Raw genomic sequence first — 22,456 nt, 5'->3', positions numbered from 1 at the left:
TTGTGCGAGCAAAAAAGTGACAATATTTTACCATACTTAAATGCATTAAATATTTGCAAAGAACTTTTTCTGACTTTTCAAATAAAAAATATCAATCACAACTTGTTTTTTAACAATATTAATGAAGAAATAGTTTTAACAGTAATCATTTTCTGAGAAATTGGTCTATTTTTAAAAATTTATTTCTGACATGCCTCCCCCTTTTTCTTGATCACATGTCAAAAATCCTAAATCTTTAAATTTTCACAAAAGGTGATATATTTGGCTTTAAATTTGTAAATACAGTGTTTTTACATTACAACATGACCAGTAAAGGGCACCTAAAGCAAAAAAAGTGCTCAATAATGGATTTTCCATGTTGCCATAGGGGAATGCTTATATGGCCTTAACCGCAGTAATGAAAGTGAGTTTTTCCTCATTTCTAACCTAATTTTTGCTCAAATCTACACAAAACTTGATTTCAAGTGCTTATTACCACCATATTTAGGTAAATATAGCCCTCAAAGTTTAATATTTGATATTTTTACTAAATTTTCTACACTTTTTACAAGATAGGACATAAAAATCAGGCAAAAAGACCAATTTTCCATAATTTGGACCTATAACTTAAAAAAATGCATATTTTGAAGGATTTTTGTAGTGTATTCCTCTCATGGCAAAGTTAACAAGATCTTCAAGTAGTTTAAAGCTATTTCAAGAAACTTTTCATTTTGCCATGGCTTCAGTTTAAGGCTAAAAACCACTAATTCCACTTCCCATAGGCTTCTATGCTAATTTCACAATATTCAATGGCTTCTCTGGACTTTACCTTAACTTTAACCTGCAGAGGACTATATATCAGCATGATTCTACATATGTCAGCTCACAATCCTCAGAATGGCATGTGGGGTTAGCAGACTTGCAGTGAAGTACTGGTCACCGGAAGTGAAGGGTCTATAAATAGCATGGGAAATCCCAGTGTTTTCACAAGATAGGGGTATATTTAAAAATCATTGTGGAGATTAGGCTTCACATCACAAGAAGCAAAATGCACCTATAAAATGTACAGAAATGTTTTTCCTGTCAGAAACTGTTTAAATTTTTTAAATAAGATGAGAACTTTTTTCACAGCACTATGAGGAACAGGGGTAATTTCTGCGTAGGACTATTTTTGCGTACGTTCCAAATGCTCATTGGTTGAATTGGTAGTCTGTAACCTAAAGAGTCACTTTTTGTCTTAGAAAAAATAAATCACTATACAGGTATCTTTCTACACACATACTGAATGCATTTGCAAAGTTTCAGTGAAATGTGACAAGCACTTTTTTAAATATTTGATTTTTAAATATAGGGTAACCAACTTGTGCGAGCAAAAAAGTGACAATATTTTACCATACTTAAATGCATTAAATATTTGCAAAGAACTTTTTCTGACTTTTCAAATAAAAAATATCAATCACAACTTGTTTTTTAACAATATTAATGAAGAAATAGTTTTAACAGTAATCATTTTCTGAGAAATTGGTCTATTTTTAAAAATTTATTTCTGACATGCCTCCCCCTTTTTCTTGATCACATGTCAAAAATCATAAATCTTTAAATTTTCACAAAAAGTGATATATTTGGCTTTAAATTTGTAAATACAGAGTTTTTACATTACAACATGACCAGTAAAGGGCACCTAAAGCAAAAAAAGTGCTCAATAATGGATTTTCCATGTTGCCATAGGGGAATGCTTATATGGCCTTAACCGCAGTAATGAAAGTGAGTTTTTCCTCATTTCTAACCTAATTTTTGCTCAAATCTACACAAAACTTGATTTCAAGTGCTTATTACCACCATATTTAGGTAAATATAGCCCTCAAAGTTTAATATTTGATATTTTTACTAAATTTTCTACACTTTTTACAAGATAGGACATAAAAATCAGGCAAAAAGACCAATTTTCCATAATTTGGACCTATAACTTAAAAAAATGCATATTTTGAAGGATTTTTGTAGTGTATTCCTCTCATGGCAAAGTTAACAAGATCTTCAAGTAGTTTAAAGCTATTTCAAGAAACTTTTCATTTTGCCATGGCTTCAGCTTAAGGCTAAAAACCACTAATTCCACTTCCCATAGGCTTCTATGCTAATTTCACAATATTCAATGGCTTCTCTGGACTTTACCTTAACTTTAACCTGCAGAGGACTATATATCAGCATGATTCTACATATGTCAGCTCACAATCCTCAGAATGGCATGTGGGGTTAGCAGACTTGCAGTGAAGTACTGGTCACCGGAAGTGAAGGGTCTATAAATAGCATGGGAAATCCCAGTGTTTTCACAAGATAGGGGTATATTTAAAAATCATTGTGGAGATTAGGCTTCACATCACAAGAAGCAAAATGCACCTATAAAATGTACAGAAATGTTTTTCCTGTCAGAAACTGTTTAAATTTTTTAAATAAGATGAGAACTTTTTTCACAGCACTATGAGGAACAGGGGTAATTTCTGCGTAGTACTATTTTTGCGTACGTTCCAAATGCTCATTGGTTGAATTGGTAGTCTGTAACCTAAAAATCGATGCTTCCGATTATCTATTTAGTATACCACCAATTTGCAAAATGAGAGAATATAGTGACAAGGGTGGAGGGCATTTCTTCTTATCCTTACTCCTCCTGCACCTTATATTTTAGATTTTGATCTCTGTCTATTTGGGGTTGCATATTGCAAAATTTGACAAATATGCATCGCTTGAAATTGCTGACTTTGCATATAAAAGTTATGTTTTGTCATTTAATAAAATAAAATCATGGCAATTACTATTTCTATTTTAAAAAGGTGTTGTGTTATTTCTAAATATAATTGCCGCTTTTCATGTTATTGTATATATACTTTAATGATGTGTTCAACTTTAACCTGAGACACTAGGTCATCTGAAGTCAAGGTGACTTCATGTTTATAGGATTTGAAAACAAATTTCATTTGTGCCCCATACATTCACATTTCCTAACGAAAATATCAAGGACAAGTTTGTTCTTATGAACATATACAGCGACATTTACTATCAATATTGATATGGTTTTATCGATATCTTATATATAATGACATTTGTACACCCGGATGAGTCACTTTATGTTACCAGAGAGTATTAGAACTACAATGATTAAATCCGGGTTTTTACAAGATTACCATTATTTGATTATAGTGTCCTATTTTTGACAAAATATTTTTTTACTTATGGGAATATATGTACTCATGTGATGTTTTGCTGATATGGTATTAATCTGATTTAGTAGTAGAATATCCAGATAATGTTCGTCAATGAGATATTACGAGGTCAATGTGCGTTGAGATCATGTAAAAGAAATCGTTACAAAATTACTAAATATAATTCAATACAAAAAAAACCCCGCACTACGATTTAGTAGTAAACGCGATCGACTATTCTAAATAACGTCTTATACAAGTCTTTGCCATCAGCTAATTTAGTGTTTAAACTTATTTAAATTAAGTAAATGATAACGAAATATACTATTCATAGATATTTTGAACGTATTTTCAAAAATCTTTAGGTCTATTAAAACATTTTACAAGACTGAATAATCGATAACATAACAACAAACGATTTACAAAACTAAACGAATTGTCCGAAAGCGATTGTTTTAGATACATAGATACCTTTACTATTGCATTTCTTTATTTCTCTAGTGTCTTAGGTAATTATAATTGTCCGCGTTTCGAAGTATAGAGGAAAATTATTGTATTAACGGTTCATATGTCACGTGATATTATGTGGCTTGTATATCACGTGTGTTTTTAGTAGTGCGGGAAATTTTTTCCATTTAAATCACTCTCTAGCCATCTTCAGTCAACATGGACACCGATTTAGGAAGCCCGGTTAGGGCGGCCATTTCTCGCGAAGTGAAAACCGCTGTTTCTTCTTCACCACAGGAGTTATTAAGTAGCATTACTACACTTATGGACACTAGACTCGCTTTGTTCCAGACGAACATACAACAAACACAACAGGAAATTTCGCAAACGCAAATGACAAAAATTGAGGAAACAATGACTGACAGTTACACATTTCAAAGAAAGGAAAACGAGAACCAATATCGTCACGAAGTTAAAGTGTTATCCAAACTAAAGGAAGCTAAATCGTGTTTGGAAGTTCCAGATCTTAGTTACGATGCTGTGCAGAGCGCGAAGACAAAAATCGCCGAAGGTATTGACATAGTGCGCGAGAGACAGAAGTTAATTAAACTCGCAGATTCCTCCCAGTTGGGTTGGAAAGTTGTTACTGAGTACGTCGCTAACCCAACTGCCGACGATTCAGAAGATGAAAAGAAAATGTTGAGGGCTCAATCGAGAGCGAAACGCAAAAACAAGGCCGAAAAATTGAAAATTAAAGGCAAAGGCAGAGGCACGCCTTACTCAAGGAACACATCAGAAAGGGAGGAACCAGCTGCTAAGCCTGGAAGGTGTTTCCAGTGTGGAAAGAAGGGTCACTGGGCGGACACTTGTCCGGAGAAGAAATCTAAGATGAGTATTTGTTCATTTTTATTTAATTTGCCTAATGATATAATTGACAATAATAAAGTAATGTCTGCTTCGATTTCTGAACAAAATTTATTAGTCAACAAAACAAACACAGAAATGTGTATTGAAACTTCTACAAACGTTTCACATGAGCAATTTTTACCTGACATAACACCTGTTTCTCCATTCGGAAGGCTCAAGGCCAATTTCAATAATTGGAAATTGATTACCGATAATGTTCACGTGCTTGACATAATAGATAACGGTTACAAAATATCTTTTAAATCAGATCCAGAACAGGCACATTTTAAAAAAAACAACAGATCGTCTTTAGACAATTCAGATTTCTTATAAAAGAGATAAACAATTTATTATCGAAAGGTTGCATTTCAGAGAAGTTAAAGATAAACCATATGTTATTAATCCATTAACTGTAGCGTTTAACAAGTCGAGTAAACCCAGACTTGTTCTAGATTGCAGACACATAAATAAACACTTGTTTACATTTAGATTTAAGTACGAAGAGACTACAGTCGCTCGTGAGATGTTTCATAAAAAATGATTTTTTATATAGTTATGATCTTAAACAGGCATATCATCATATTCAAATATGCGATATACACAAACCATTTTTAGGTTTTTGTTGGATATTGAGTGGTGTACAAAAGTATTACGTTTTCAATGTCTTACCATTTGGTTTAGCCACAGTTGGTTTTATCTTTACAAAAGTCTTGCGTGAAGTAGTAAAACACTTGAGGTCAAATGGCCAACGAATTATTATGTATTTAGATGATGGATTGGGAGGAGGCATTGATTTTGATTCATGTTTGAATAGTAGCCTCATAGTTAAGACTCAATTAGAGAAACTTGGGTTTTTAATTGCACATGAAAAGTGTTGTTGGGAACCTAGCCAAAAGTTAAAATGGTTAGGATATATTTGGGACACTAACATTGGAAAATATTTGTCAGTGATGAAAGGGTAGATAAAGCTGAAAACAGCGTTGTAAAACTTTTAAAAAAGATCAGCGAAGGAAAAATATTAGTTTGGGCAAGAGTTTTAGCCAGTATTATAGGTCAGTTGATATCCATGCAAATTGTTCTTGGAAATAATGTCAGATTATACACTAGATTTTTGTACAGTTGTGTACAGGACAGTGCCAGTTGGAATGCTCGTGTCAAAATTACCAAAGAGGCAATAGATGAACTTCAATTTTGGGAAAGTTCATGTAGAAATTTAAATGATATGGGTGTTGATATGAACACAGTTAATTTCAAAGAAATATTTGATATTGAAATATTTTGTGACGCCTCAGATGTAGGCTTTGGTGGACTTGTGTCCAATGATTTTAGTGCTCATTTTGAGAGCCAGAAACTATTTGGAAACTGGGTAGCCAATGAACCTTTTGAAAGTTCAACTTGGCGAGAACTTGAGGCCGTTAGAAGGGTTTTGAATACATGTAATAACGACATGGTAAACAAATCCGTGAAGGTAAACACGGGTAAAAAAAAATGTAGTTCAAATTTAAGGTAGGTAGGAAAAAGAGAAATTTGCAAAATATAGCTATTGATATACACAATGAATGCAAACAAAGAAACATGACTATACAAACTAATTGGGTAACTAGATTGGAAAATACACAGACTGATAAATTGAGTAGATATACTGATTATGACGACTGGGGCATAAGCCAAGATTTATTTTTGAAATTTGATTAAAATTGGGACCCCACGACGTTGATAGGTTCGCAACGCATTATAATACACAATGTTTGCGATTTAACTCGAAAATATGGTGTCCGGGGACAGAAGCCATTGACGCCTTTGGTCAATCATGGCAAAGCGATATAAATTGGTTGGTGCCTCCACCTTCGCAGGCTGCTAAAGTAGTAAACAAGATGGTTTTCGAAAAGGCACAAGGTACTTCGATACTACCAGAATGGAAATCGGCCCCATATTGGCCGCTTATTTGTTCGAGCAAAGATATTTTCAAAGAATTTATAACCGATATTGATTATTTGCCTTGCAATAAGGCAATTGTAAAAGGTGCCGGGAAAAACGGCATATTCAAAATGTGGAAAGCAGGGTGGAGTCTAGTGGAATAGGACCAGACAGTTTATTAAAAACTTTAGCCAGTAAGATGACTACTTTTATTGTTGATTCAAAGAGTGAAAACACGTCGAAGAAGTTCTTTGCTGGTTTCAATCGTTGGAAGTGTTTCATTAACGCTCATGGTTTTTCAGAGTTGCCTGCAGACCCAATACATGTAGCTTTGTATATAACATTTTTGATTGATAAACATTCGTCGCCTTCCGTTGTTAATTCAGCTTATTATTCCATTAAGTGGGCACATCAATTAAACGGTTACGTTGATTCTTCAGACAATACATTTGTTAAGTCATTGTTAGAATCTTCTAAACGTATTAACGGTAAACCAATAATTAAGAAAGACCCAGTTGACAGCGAGATGCTTTTTAACTTGTGTAATATGTTTGAAAATTCATGTGATCTTTTGGTAGTAAGAGATTTGACAATGATTCTTTTAGGCTACGCTGGTTTTCTTAGTTTTGACGAATTAAGCTCTTTGACTTGTAAAAATGTAAAATTTTTTGACAATTATATTTCTATTTTTCTTGCTAATAGCAAAACTGATCAGTATAGGCAGGGTAACGAGATTTTGATTTCCAAAGGCAATAGTACCGCCTGTCCTGTAAACATGTACAAACGTTATTTATTATTGTCCGGCTTGGACAGTAGCTCTGAACATTTTTTGTTTAAACCTATTTTTAGATCTAAGGGTAATGCTAAGCTCATTTACAAAAATAAAAAAGCTTAGTTATACAGCTACAAGAGAGAATATTGTAAAAAGATTGAAATTAGTAGCTCCAGATTTAAATTTAGGCTTACATTCTCTACGTTCAGTTGGAGCATCTGCAGCTGCGAAATCAGATGTAAACGATAGATGTATTAAGCGACATGGTCGCTGGAAATCTGATTATAGTAAAGATGATTATATAGAAGATTCATTTGACAAAAGAATGTCAGTTTCTCAAAAATTAGGATTGTAATTTATTTTTTACTTCCTTAGCCAGCCCTTTCTTTGTGGATCTCTAGACTTGTCGAGCTATCGGCAACTTAATATGAATTTTCGTTATTACTTTATAATTAGTAATTATATATATGGAGTAAAGTGTATACTTATAATTGTCCGCGTTTCGAATTATAAAGGAAAATTATTGTATTAACGGTTCATATGTCACGTGATATTGTGTGGCTTGTATGTCACGTGTGTTTTTAATAGTGCGGGAATTTTTTCCCATTTAAATCACTCTCTAGCCATCTTCAGTAAAGTCAAATTTCCAACAATATATTTTCATATATTGTACGGTTTTTTGCCGCTTATTATTCAAAAGATTTTTGTTTGCTTTCCATATATTTGTAATTTCAATCGTTATTTTTTATTTTACTTAGTATTTATCTATTTATTTAATTTTTCTTTCCAGAACCTTTTTTATTATTTTTTTTTAATACTGTCCAAAGTATACCTCTTGAGGCGATCTTCCCAGCATTGGGCTTTGGACACAGGTTTCCGCATTTTTCACTCCACAAAGATGAAGTTTGACTGTTGTGGTTTTTCCTGGCCGGCGGTATCGTCAGTGATAGAGCATTTATTTTTTGTTTTCTATTCTTTTAATTCATTTTTTATTGATAAAATTTTTTTTTCCGAAGCAAATATAGGTATCATAAGTACAATGTATTTGAACATTGAATACCTAATATACATAGTATTTATTTACAATATACTGTTTTTCATATTGCTTTTCATGTTATCACATTATGTAATACTATATATATATTTATAGATTTAGATAGATTTAGTAATAAATCCGGTGTCTTCTAGACTTGTCGGGCTATCGGCAACTTAATATGAATTTTAGTTATTACTTTATAATTAGTAATTATATATATGGAGTAAAGTGTATACCTTAAAACTTGTCATTTTTTTAAAGTAAAAAAATGTATAAGAAATACTAATAGAATAAAGCTTTGTCTACGAATTTGTTCAACGTGTCATAGTTTTCCTTTGCTCTCTCGTCTGCTCTGGACTTGACTTTTTATTAGCAACTCGGCGAGTGTGTCCAGAAAAGCAGGGGATGCTTCACCTACCGGTGCATGTTGTGTGTGTCTGTTTTCCATAGTGTAAAGTTCATATGGATGCCGTGGAGGACTACGCAAAAAATGAATAAAACGAGAACAAGAAGAACATTGATTCTCTGTCAGAGTGGGTTAAGGCCATGCGGTCTTTAATTTTGAAACGTATGAAAGTTTTAAGTAGGTCATATGAGTGTCAATGCTACATCAGTTTTCAAAGACTCCGAATTAGCAAAAACATTGTTTACTATACATGACAAATATCTTATCGTACCAGCAGACAAAGCCCAAAACAACATTGTTTTTGTCTTTTTGTCTGCAGAACGTATTTCATCCAATGTTTATTTTTAGAGGAAGACGTAGAAAATAATAGCAGTGATAAGACCTATACTGTCACTAAACTCTTCAAAAAGAGATAGTGGAAAACCATTAAATTAGTGCTATCCTGTTTTGGTCTCCCTATCGAAGATGATGATTGTGATTACTGTCTATGTACTGAATTCGTAAACTCCACAAGAATCCATACAAACAACGCTACATAGCTGGATCAGCAAAATGTACCACCAAACCTCTTTCAAAACTTTTAACTTCACTACTCACAACTGTCAAAGAAAGTCTCCAGTCCTACCACAGCACCTGTTATTCCCGTAGTGATATTAATTCAAAGTGGATCCTGAAAAATTTTGACAGGAATTTCCGCTAGAAACTTGGTTCCCTTGATATCTGTTCCATTTCTGGTCTTTGTAACTGGATTACATTCTTTAAATTTACGATAAAATCTTGGTTTCCTTGATTACTAAATGGACAGGTTTAATTCTCTTGAAATAATTTTATTTCTTCGTTTTGTAATCAACATCTAGTTTGCGAAAGGTCTATTCATCAAGTGTACATTGTGAAATTTTTTGTCTATATTCAAGTCATGGATAACTATGTTATGTCACTCATTTGAGGCTAGAAACCACTAATTCCACTTCCCATAGGCTTCTATGCTAATTTGACAATATTCAATGGCTTCTCTGGACTTTACCTTAACTTTAACCTGCAGAGGACTATATATCAGCATGATTCTACATATGTCAGCTCACAATCCTCAGAATGGCATGTGGGGTTAGCAGACTTGCAGTGCAGTACTGGTCACCGGAAGTGAAGGGTCTATAAATAGCATGGGAAATCCCAGTGTTTTCACAAGATAGGGGTATATTTAGAAACCATTATGGAGATTAGGCTTCACATCACAAGAAGCATAATGCACCGACAAAATGTACAGAAATGTTTTTCCTTTCAGAAACTGTTTAAATTTTTTAAATAACATGAGAACGTTTTTCACAGCACTATGAGGAACAGGGGTAATTTCTGCGTACGTTCCAAATGCTCATTGGTTGAATTGGTGGTCTGTAACCTAGATGTTGTGTTTATTCTTATCTTTTTTATTTATTTTTTTATGTCTCTCATTTTGTTCTTCCTATATATATTTTGACACCGGACACTTTTACTGTGACCTTAGCATTCATTATTTTCGCATTTAATAAAGGTATTTCTGCAGTTAGAAAATGTCTTATTAAGCCTGTTTTACAGTCCAATTTGAAAGGTAATGACTTCTTTGATATATATTAACATGCCCGGTGCTGCATGCTTGTATGGCAATATAACAGAAACCCCAAATTATAATGGAAGCGGGAGGTCAAGTGTGCTTTTTAACCTGGTTTAACCGACAATGTCCACGTGAAACGCCTGTTTGCAGTGTTTTAAACTTTTTGTGTTTTGCTGTAATATTGTCATTTGTTAAGTAGACGTTCTAACTCTCGACTATGCCGTTTTACTATCGCCTTAAGTTTGCCTATCAGTTCGGTAAACATTTATTTGTATGACAGATAAACTTCAACTTCTTCTTAAACACAAAGTAGACTTTCAGCACCATGTTAACCCTGTTAAAACAAAGACTACAAAATGTTATCTGGTCTCTGCATAATTGTTTTAATTACATATATATCCTGAATGTAATAATTTGTACAGAATAAAAGTGGAAAAAAGATTGTGAGAAGTATTTATTCTATTATTCAATGATGATAGGACTGTTGCAATATCAGTATGGACTTAATGTCAATCAGGGAAGAGTGACAAGACACAACATTTTCCAATTATTGTATATAAGAATAACAACGGAATTTGCTGAGAGTACATCGACCGTTGTATAATATCAAAATATTGATCTGCATCAAATATATATACCTATATATATTCCATTTATCCAATAAAAACGAACAGATGATAAATTAAATAAGGACAAAATGTATGTTTAATTTAGTAGTCATAACAAAACACTATCTGCAAACAAAACGAAGCGTATATAGTATTAAAAAAAAAGCTAAAACTACACAATTAACAGTAGTACAGTATATCAATTTTCATGTTTAATTCAGTGAGACTGCTTCGAAAACATAGGCTGTGTCAATATGCTGGGCTTTTTTTGTTACAACAAAGATAAAACATTCCTGTCTTTACCTTTGCATAAACATTAACTGAATAATTGATTATAATACAAGCTTATTGCTTATTGGTTCATACTCCCACAACAAGATATATTGTGATATTAATTCAATTCCTACAGATATTTTGATGTTCCAAAAGAAAGGAAAATTACAGGCAACGTAGAAAGTCATTTCAATGTAAAAGTTTAACACCAAAACATTGTCAAGACGATTCATTTATTATACCGCTAGCAACTGAGAAGTAAGGTTTAATTGCAAGAATGCTTCATTTCATGCTTATTTTGAATGACACCAAGAAATCATTTTGTTCGTCTTTGAAGCATTAATTATTAATAATTTATTTAGTCAATAACCTTCGATACGAATCTTTTTTGTTTTATCATTTTAGTGTTATTTACAGTCACCTCGTCGAAAGAGTAATTCAATGCAACCAACCGGAAATCAAAAGAATATAATCCAGGGACGAAGACCGCACATAAAATAACCAACATATTGCATACAAAGTAGCAAAAGTAAATGTCGATGCACGATAATGAGGTTTCTGCGATGATGGCGTGAACAATTTGTTTAGTGCCATAATTTTAAGTTTAAAAGTGACTTCGTGATATAGAAGTTTTGTATTTTCGTTAAGTATATGATATATCATTACGTACTCTTTCAATACTAATTGGAAGATTAATAGCCTGATGTAAATGCCAAATCTTCTTGCAGTATCTTCTGATCTAAACGCGATTCAGTTGATCAATATCGTTTTCTGGCAAATTAACTTGGATAACTCTTTTATTGAATTATACAACTAATCTTGTCGTGATTATAACGCCTTTATAAACACTCCAGTTGAGTAAATATTCAGTAGTTATGACTACTAACACATAATATTTTTACTTGTAAGGCGCAAAACACAGGTTTCAGATTTGAGATTAGCTATATCAGAAGATTTTTTAGTTTCTTTAATACAATACGTATTCGTTACTTCTAGGCCTAGGTATATAATGATGTAAAATGTTCGATGATCATAATAAACTAAAGAAACAAGCATTTAGTTTAAAGATATTGCATAGATATACAATGAATTACGAAAAATAGAACAAGTACGTAGTATAGACTATTTTGTGAAAATTTCCTTAAATATATGTATTCTATTATACTTTGATAATTGAAATGATGCTTTGTTAATCAAGTGTTTTTTTTACATTTTTTATGTGCTCAGCTGTCTTACAATAATGTTTGTTTCTTTATTTTCATTACATTACATACAGATGTGTATACTATAACGTTAAGGCCCCGTGCAGGTCCGGGTGTCAAAAGAATAGGCCTGCAGCAGCGTAAGCTTGTCATAAAAGGCGACTAGATAGTGCTCAGAAACCTAGCCGGGGCTAGGCGCTCTTCCCACAAAGCAACTGGGATGTGTGCACCAGGTGGTGAAATGGGGTACCCCCTGGCGCGTTACATACTAGGGCTGTCATGTTCATTTTATAATCTATTTTATATTCACCGCCTATATATAGCCGAAATATTGCTGCTTTTTTTAGTATATTGTTACTGGTAATTTGTAAAAATACAATATTGCTTTCAATTTCAAATGCATTATTGAACAATTCAGCAGTCATGCAAAAATAAAAAAAAAACGGTTTATCTTGCACTTTTTACTTATTTCTAATAAAAAATTATAAAAAATAATAAATTGACCTTTGTAAAGCATACATGATTAAAGATTTTACAAAAAACAAAACGGAAATCACAAACCAGATATTTAGAATATGATATGAACACCTGATCCCATTAAGTAGCTTTATGGAGGAAACATTATCTCATTATTTTCATTTCCAAGAGCAGAAAAATTTTCATTATAAACTAGAAAAAGATTTTTTTTTCTCAAAGCCTAAAAATATCAAAACTTTGCCAAGAAACACGCTACTTTTAAGTCGTTATATATTCGTCATGAAAGGTCACTAGTTTATAGGCATCTGTTGTAACTTTTCTAACGTCTCCTGTGGAAGTTTTGCGATGATATTATTGACAAGCAAACATTTAAATGAATTATTTACATTAAGGTTACACAAACCGAAAACTGTAAGACAAAATAAAGCAAACCTTATTTAACGCTATGCTCTTGAGATGGTATATCTTCAAACCGTATTTAACGCTATGCTTTTGAGATGGTATATCTTCAAAGGTCGTTCTATTATCTTCTCTTTATGCGTTTGTTCTCTGAAATATTCTTTTAATCAAATAAATATCATGAAAGTGATCAAAGCGATGACTGATATGTAACAATCATAATTTTTGTTATCATTACTTTTATCTTTTGTTAACAAGGAATTGATCATTTATTAATAGCTTTCTCTAAGAACAATAAATGGAATAATAAAGCATTTATCACTGAAGTGATATCGTTGATTTTCTTTTCTATAGACTTCTAGATAATATGTCTTGTTTGTGGTAGTCTATGCTAGGCATGATTTCAGCTTTAATGGTATGTTGGTGAGTATCGTTTTTCAGTCGACAGAATGGTAGGTTAAGCGTTAAAAAGTTTGTTGGGGTTTAACGTCCGAGCAGCAATACTTCAGCTATATTCAGACGATGAACATGACATTGATGATAAAATGAACATGAAATGATGATGAAATGAAAAAGGGATTGGACACAAGGACAATGGGGTCGACAAATTTTGATTGCTACTGGAAATAGGGAGAGGTAGGTAGTAGGTAGGGTCGGGCAATTTAGCCTCCTGTGGCGGAGCCCTATGGTTTCTACTCCGGGAGAATACCCAGCAGGGTTCTTTAACGTGCGAGAACCGTGGCATCTTTCCCAACGCGGTGCACCACTATGGTTTGGGGTCAGGTTTTCCGTATTATAGCCTGACAACCCCAGCATGTAACACGCCAGAGGTACCCCATTCTATCACCTGGGGCACACATCCCAATTGCTCTGTGGGCAGAGCGCCCTAGCCCCCGGGTAGTGTTCTGAGCACTATTTAGTCGCCTTTTACGATAAGCTTAGCGCTGCTGCAGGCCTATTCTTTTAACACCCGGACCTGCACGGTGCGCGTTCAAAAGTGAAATGCTTCATTTTTGTTTATAATGGAGAATACTGAAATAGAGACCGCAAAGACAAAGCCATCGTGAATGTACTATATACTAAGGCTTCTTTGAAAAGCTCGTTAATTGTTTTCTCCCGATATTTACTTCGAACTTTAAGGAACAAATGCATTGCAATTATACATTGCGATACATATCATAAGGATAAAAGGTCAGTGGAGTAAAACATGAATGGCCTTAACACGTCCTGTCGGAAATGACGTAACTCGAGAGGTATTGTTTGACTCTTTAACACATGCGTATTTGCTTTCATTGTTATCATTATTTAAAAAACAGAGGAGCAAAGAAAAATGTATGACAACCACCTATAATTAAAAAAGCCTTTATAGTAGGAAGTCTCCTATATCCCCGGTGGTCGAGACATTATCCGGAACAACTTTGCATTGTACAATCAACAGTAATGGTTTTAGTATTACAACTGGCGAATAAAATGTGTACTGTCAAAAAAAAGTCATTTCTATTTTTCATAAACGTTAAATCTTTTCCAACTGAAGTATACAATAATCCATATATATTCATTGAAACAGGTATAGATGATATGATTACGGGACTGTTACTACGTGGGTTAGCAGGGGGTTCTATACATAGCTCCGATTATTGTCTTTCTTTTATTTATTAAAAAAGTGAGCAAAAAAAAAATTATTGACTTTCTATTTCGCAGCAAAAAAAGCTGTAAGAAACCACAACGTATATGCAATTCAAAACTGATATTTTTTTTTACAGTTAAAGCAATCCCATAATAAATTGATAAATATTAATAAAACTTAAAATGTTGAACATTTGAATTTATTTATAGACCCAATTTATAAAGTTATCATGTTTATTCATGTGCAACACTTCCTATTTGATAAGCATGTGTAAAAAAATAAAACTTCCTTTTTCGTTTTAACCTCGGAACTTAATTTCGGAGATGTCATCGATAGTTATTTTTGTTCTTATTCATTTGATTGCAGCTGTATCTTGTGAATGGGGTTGTTGGTCGGATTGGCAAGCATGTACAAGGTCGTGTGGTACTGGTACAAAAAGAAGGACGAGAAGTTGTATCGATCAGAACAGTTGTATTGGATCCTCGTCCCAAGAAGTCAAATGCAATACACAAAACTGCCCAGGTATATCACGTTGAATACATATTTGGTTTACGCTCTATTTTTGTTTTTCATATAGTTCTAGTAAATTATAGTTTTATAATTAAACAAATCACAGTGTTTTGTGTTTTTAAAAATATCGTAATATCTGCATCTTTCTTCACTTTTAAACGTTATTGATTATTCCTATTTTCAGTAAATGGTCAATGGAATAACTGGTCAACATTCCTTATTTCAGTAAATGGTCAATGGACTAACAGGTCAACTTCCTTATTTCAGTAAATGGTCAATGGACTAACTGGTTAACATTCCTTATTTCAGTAAATGGTCAATGGACTAACTGGTCACCATGGAGTGTATGCTCTAGAAGCTGTAGTATTGGAGAGTATGTACGTTTTAGAAGTTGTCGTAATCCTCCTCCTTCTTATGGTGGAGTTTACTGTTCTGGATCAACTAACGAAACCGGATTCTGCAATACACATTCATGTCCAAGTGAGTAAGATATTTTCATTACGGCTACTTATATTTTGATCGAAACTTAAAACAAGTAGAAGAGCTTTAGTTATTCGAATGCTTATTCTTCTAAATACATGTAAGCTAGCTATAGAAACATGACTACAATCATCACTTTTAAACTTTTACGGTAGACAACATGACCCCGATAATTGTAATAAGATGCTTGTTTCCATCATGAAAACAGAATGGTTCACAATTTCGATGTTTCACTTTTTCCCTTAAACCCGGATTTTTGCATCATTAGAACAATTCAGTTTATATTTCAAGAAAAGCAGGGGACGCTTATTCATCCAATGAACGTGATAAAACCCTAAGTTTTTTTAATGGCCATGGTTACTGAGTTTATGTGTGTTCTCCTGCAGGTTATGTGTTAATTATAGTACTGTTTCTGTTTTCTTGGTCCAAACGTTGTAGTCGGTTAATGGATAACACTTTCTCATTCTTAACATTCTAGATTCGTTTTTCTGTAACACTGAATACAATATCACAGCACCGGAAAACGTCCTCTGTTTTCTCTAGAAATACCCACCGAATTGCTCATAAAAAGTAAAGTCCAGGGTAGACGAAAGAGGGACGAAAACGTTTGACACGTTGAACAAATAAGTTTTCACGGTGCAGATGAATACATCGTAGCGATTCAAGAGTTCATGATGACGACCATAAAAATCCTGTAGTGATGACTTCAATCTTGTAGAAACTTAACCCTCTTCTAAAAATCTTATTGTAAATAGTCTTGTGGGTTCCTTTGGGGAAAAACGACGATAGTGCAGCATTTAACCATTTCCTCTGAATCCTACGTAAAATTGGGTTGAAATACACCCATTCACCATGTCATTTGGTCTATACTATCAACTTCCGGGTGTATTCTGTTCTAACCAAAGTAGCTCAAATTTAATATTTCAGGCTAAATAGTCAAAATACTGTATACATGGCTATGCTTTAACACATTTCTTTATTGTAAACTTTGAAGTTGATGGACAGTGGGGAACATGGTCAGAGTGGTTGAGATGTAATGCTTCTTGTGGGGAAGGTTATAAAACAAGAACAAGAGAATGTAATGACCCAAAGCCTTACTACGGTGGTAAACATTGTTCCCCGCCTTCATATGAAACTATCAAATGTAGTGCAAATACGACGTGTTCAGGTAAAATTCCTTGTATCACTTTCATTTAGTCCTATCTAAATATTTACTTTAAGATAGGCCATATAACAAGATAAATCTAATGTAATAAATTACAAAGAGTGGCTTTCCAGTCACAAATGTGACTTTCGGCTAAGTGTTTACTATCTTATATGAACTTTAAAAAATACCTTTTTAAACCCTTTGAAGGTATGGATATACGCATTGTCATATAGCTGAACAAAGGTTTATCGTTATTTTCATCAAATGATAATTCAATATCAAATATGATTATGTGTGTTATATGTCTAAGCTGCTAAAGGGTAATTGAAGGAAGCAAGATTCTAGCAGTAATCAAAATAATGTAATCCAGGGACAACGAGCAGACGGGGGAAACAGACACACATAACAAAAAAAGCATAAAATAACAAAAAAAAAGCAACAAAGCCAATTTGAGCAACTTGGAAGCTAAAAACTTTAAGTAAAATCAATCTTTAATTATGATACATTTATCTCCTATTAAAACATTCGAATAACTTGTTTACCTTGACATTCTAAGGTTGATACAGATTATTTTATGAAAGCTCTTATACTCTTTTACAATCTGGTATTATTTTAACTACTTTTTGTGATACTTTTTGTGATACTTTATATGATATTTTGATATTTTATTTATGTTTAAGAGAAACTTCAGGATGATTCATCCTTTAGAACTATAATAATTGCTGTTACTATTTCCACCGTGGTAGTGTTAAGTTTTGTATCTATTGGGATCATGATTTGTATCAAACGGAAGGTGCATCTACCAGGTTAGTAGATTTTGTATTAAACATTGAATTTCATAAAGTGTTGTAAATAATAAAACAAAAATGTTATTTCGTTCGTATTATGTCTCAACTTTCACCAGTTTTGTATTTTTCCTTCTCATTTACAGTTCGAAAGAACATAAAAATATAGAAACAGCAACTTTTCTCGAAGATACATTAACGCTTTGAATTATGACATATTACGAAGCTTTCCTTTCGAAGCTTAAATGGTTACTTTAATTTGCATTTCAAGCCAAGAAATGACATCAACCCTACCGATTACCCTACCGGTGCACCTGGTTCATGCTCCGAGTTTTTAGTGGAGTCCGAGTTGCTCATTTGCTTTTGTTACTTTCTATGTATGATTTTAGTTACTTTATGTTATTTGTTGTGTGTGTCTGTTTTCCATGTCTGGTCTTTGTCCCTGTGTTGCATTCTTTTGATTACAGCTATAACCTTGGTTCCTTTGATTACTCTATCAATACTTGTGTAAATGTTATATTTTCAACATGTAGTGTCAAAGACAATAACTATTATTTTAAATCAGTAAATAATGTTTCATATGGTTAAGAAAACAAATTTCCTACAATTCTGGAACGAACAACTTGCTATTTGGATTGTTATTTCTTTTATATATTTTGCAATTTATTTTTTCTATCTATCGTAAAACAATGAGTAATATTTTTTTTAAACTTTTAGAAAGAAAGCATTCAGACAAAAGGTACAGTAGTCTATAAAAAAATATGTACAGATATATATCAATCATTACTTCGCAACATTACATCAACATATCAACAAAAGACGAGTGTATTTCTATAAAAAAAATATGTAATGAAGTATACCAGATTATTTTGCAATTTTTCCCTCTATCTATAAAATGGAAGAGTTATCAAGATTCTACCGGAAATAAAAAAAAAGTAATCCAGGGACAAATACCAGACATGGAAACAGACACACATACACACCAAAAAACATAAAATAACCGAAATAATACGTACAAAGAAACCAAAGTAAATGAGCCACTCGGACTCCACTAAAACTAGGAGTATGGACCAGGAGCACCGGTAGGGTAAGAGTACTCTGATTTTCTGGAAACACCTGCCGAATTGCTGATAAAAAGTCAAGTCCAGGGTAGACAAAAGATGAAAGGAAAATTATGACACATTAAACAAGTCGGTTCTCGTGGTACAGGTGGATACACTGTAATGGTCAAAGAATTCACGGTGACGACCATAAAACTTCTATAGCAATGACTTCAATCTTGTAGCTACATAAACATGTTACAGGTGCCTAATTGTAAGAAGTATATCGCGGTACAAAAAGTCTGTATATGTTGTGATTTGAAAACTGCATATACAGGTACTGTTGGGGTTGTTGTCACACTTGAAAGGAAAGTTGACAATACAGAACGAAAAGTGATTGCGATTGTCGTATAGTATGGTCAATAGTTATCCATTGATCTCGAGTAGGACATTGGAACACATTTGAAAGCATAATACGCTGCTGATAACTTGATCCGTATCATTCAAAAATATAAGGTTTAAACTTTTAAGAAACCAAACTACAACAGCTTATCAAAGCCACAATAAGTAGTTTTTGAATTCATATACTTTTGTCATGTCCACTTAGAAAAAACGGAATTAAAGAAAGTGAGTTGACAGAAACAAACTCATCAATTACCAAAGACCAAAATGTGGATGTACCCAGACAATATGAAGAGTTGAAAACATCGAGACGGTCAAATCCGTATGACGAACTCCCTGAGGTTCAACAGATAAATACAGAATCGAATACAAAATTACAAACCTGTTCAAATGCTGGCATGGAAAGACAAAGATCACCAAATGAACCAAATATTGAAGTTGATAACGTCAATGTTGTGATGGGTAAATCAATCCAATCTACACAACCATCTAGCCCATACTCTAATATGTTAATCTGAGTGTTCAACATTGAATTATCTCTCTTTGACCAAAGTTTATATGTTAACATGATATAACCGAGCCACCATTGATAATTTCAAAGATAACGATATACGGATTTAGATTAAATGCAATATCTGCTATAAAAATAATAATTAAAAAATTCAACATCAACAAAATGCTAGCTTTTTATCTTTTCTCTATTAATTTTGTAAAAAAGAAGATTCAAGAATAGAGTGTTAATGAAGCATCATTAGCAACATACGTCAGTGGTAAAAGAAGTAAATGCATTATGTTACACAAGTCAGACCAGCTTTAAACTTTACCTGTTTGATAGTCAGAACGTAAAGTATTAGATGCTATATACCATTATTTTTACTAATCTCAAACAGTATTTCCAAATTTTTTGACTAATTACATCCAACAATATCAGGGTATTTACAGAGGCCAAAAATAGGTTTCGACAAAATATCATGCCTAAGCTTTTATTAGCAGAGTGAGTAAATCATTCATAATTTTAATTATGGACAATTTACCATGCATGCTATTGACCATATCGATGCATCTTCGGCTTTTTTCGAAGTAATCTGCAAATCATATTACTATTGATAAAAGTACGTATGTCATTATTTCTGACTTTAATGTTACTATAGGGAAATGAACTCTCACTATAAGTCTGGTGTATATAGTAGACGTTTGTCAATTGTGGTTATCACAACGAGAAATGATTAAAGAGAAAAGTCGAACCATCAAGAGTGAGATATATATTTTTTAAACTAAAATTGACATGGTTGTCATAATGCTGAAACCGTATATTTCTGTTCGTATACTTAACACAATTGCATGATACTGATTGAATGATTTCACTACTGATGAAGTATACAATTATTCAAATTTCTGTTGAGGGGCAGTCCAAACTCTTTATCTAACTTTCCGGGTGAAATGTTTGCTTTAGGCTCTTTTTAAAGATAATTCATATTGAAATTGTATACTTTTCAATTAATGATTGAATCTGTAAATATCCAATGAGGCAGGTGTGACTTGAAAAAAAATTAATGTATTGATGATGTTTTTAAACATATTTGTGCCGTTTGTAAATAAACATCAATAGAGAATTGATTATATTTATAATTTCACAAAACTTGTGATGTGGGCTATAAACAGATTAACATTTTGTTTTGTTAAAAATACGAAACTAATAAATATACTCACACGGTATTACAAAATAATGTCCTGTCGGAATGTCTGAGTTAAAGGTTAAAATTGTATTGATTACCATTATGAGGACTTCGTCTTCTATAAAAATAAAAATAAAATAAAATAGTAGAATATTCCATTTCAAATTTCATAACACACATTGTTTTTTCAGTTTATTATTATAATATGAATTCCCTGAATTGCATAATTACAGCCTAAGCATTATTTTCAAAGTAGTCCATTTACATTTCTTATATGCTTAAGGATCGGTAGTTTATGGCCAAAATTAAATACATTGGTAGGGATGTCACTTTCATTAGGTAGTTCATATATTTAAATAACACAGACACAAGACAGATTAGATTTCAAGTTTCCGTATAAGAATTGAAGTATATCAACTAATATGCCACTTTTAATTTCCAACATTGCAGTTTAAAAATAAGATACTAAAATTATATGTTCACTGATATGGTTCCTTATTATTGCCAGAAATGTTTGAAACGCATATTCTATTCTAAATTACGTAATTGCTATTTTATTAGAAAAATGAAGAACTAGATTTAACCATGAATATAAATGAAAAATAAATATTGTAAAAATTATTTTAAAAAATACAACTTATGTATTTATGATATTGTTTTTAATAGCTGGTGAATAAATATAATAAATTATGTGCGTGTTGTTTTTTCTTTTTTTTTTGTTTTTTGTTTTTGTTTTTTGTTTTTTTTTGTGTTTTTTTTTATTTCGTTATAAGCCAGTTATTTCACATTGGTCAGTAACGAAGAAGTATACTACTATAGTATTTGGCGTAGTTTTAAAACATTTCAACATTCCCTTGACCACTATTACACACACTGGACATCTAACTGGTCAATTAATTATTGAAATATGCAGGTTTTTAATATCAATGTCTAGTATTTACATCTAACGAAAGAGTAAATGCCAAAAGATTTTTTTTAAAATTAGTTACACGGAAAGTGTTATTGTAGCAAATAACGATAAGTTCTTGTGCACTACCAACAATATCGAAATCGTGGAATATCACCAAAAGGACAAACTACATGTAACGATACAGATCATATTTCACTAAGCCGTGTTGATTTTGAACGTCGAACTGGTGTAATTTAAAACATTATCGTTTCGAGACTGTAATTGGAGATTTAAAGTTGATAAAATCTCTTGCCTTTGTGCCTAAGTAAGCATAATTGTCCTAAGAGGTATCTCCGTTATTTTTTTTTTTTTTTTTTTTTTTTTTTTGGAGAATTTGTATATTTTTAACGAACTTTCATTTGTACGGTTAATTACAACGTGATAAACAATGTTACATACTTGCACCTTTACCACAGGTTGAGCAGAAGAATCAATATTAATCATAAAAATTAGTTTAAGTTTCTAATTTGAGACTTAATATGACTTTTGCTTGAGTGTAAACTTGTTATTCAGTGTTAACTCATCTGCTTTATGGTGATTGTTTCTTACAAAGTCAACAATACCAGTTGTTTTAATATATGTTTAACAGTTTCTTCCACAGGGCAATCTATCACAGAGACAGATACATGATTAACT

The 22,456-nt window shown here is 32.6% G+C and overlaps 1 protein-coding gene and 1 pseudogene across 2 annotated transcripts; both read left to right on the top strand.

Moving 5' to 3' along the window:
• The first annotated feature begins 3,777 nt into the window (after positions 1–3,777).
• LOC148622886 (uncharacterized) lies at positions 3,778–6,046 on the top strand (annotated as a pseudogene).
• A 9,029-nt stretch (positions 6,047–15,075) lies between these two features.
• On the top strand, positions 15,076–21,555 carry LOC148622885 (semaphorin-5A-like). Of its 2 annotated transcripts, none has more exons than XM_088573168.1 (6): positions 15,076–15,353; positions 15,609–15,821; positions 16,816–16,989; positions 17,649–17,774; positions 18,471–18,492; positions 19,401–21,555. In XM_088573168.1, the coding sequence occupies exons 1-6, from the start codon at positions 15,155–15,157 to the stop codon at positions 19,711–19,713; spliced, it is 1,047 nt and encodes a 348-aa protein (XP_088429294.1). In that variant the 5' UTR covers positions 15,076–15,154; the 3' UTR covers positions 19,714–21,555. The 2 variants fall into 2 exon arrangements, with proteins under 2 accessions (XP_088429294.1, XP_088429295.1); XM_088573169.1 differs by having other exon boundaries at positions 15,081–15,353; positions 15,651–15,821.
• The last annotated feature ends 901 nt before the right edge of the window (positions 21,556–22,456 follow it).

Source organism: Perna viridis, chromosome 3 (assembly GCF_037379345.1).
Source record: "Perna viridis isolate PV_CMFRI_1.1 ecotype Kerala chromosome 3, ASM3737934v1, whole genome shotgun sequence".
Taxonomy (NCBI): domain Eukaryota; kingdom Metazoa; phylum Mollusca; class Bivalvia; order Mytilida; family Mytilidae; genus Perna; species Perna viridis.
Note: the sequence above shows the minus strand (reverse complement) of the source record. Positions and strands in the feature narration are given on the sequence as shown.

Bases quoted from the DNA above. Each gene is read 5' to 3' on its own strand.
- LOC148622885 (XM_088573168.1), top strand. From the start codon at position 15,155: ATGTCATCGATAGTTATTTTTGTTCTTATTCATTTGATTGCAGCTGTA. The intron at 15,822-16,815 runs GTGAGTAAGATA...TAAACTTTGAAG, and splicing joins CAATACACATTCATGTCCAA to TTGATGGACAGTGGGGAACA. The intron at 17,775-18,470 runs GTTAGTAGATTT...TTAAACTTTTAG, and splicing joins ACGGAAGGTGCATCTACCAG to AAAGAAAGCATTCAGACAAA.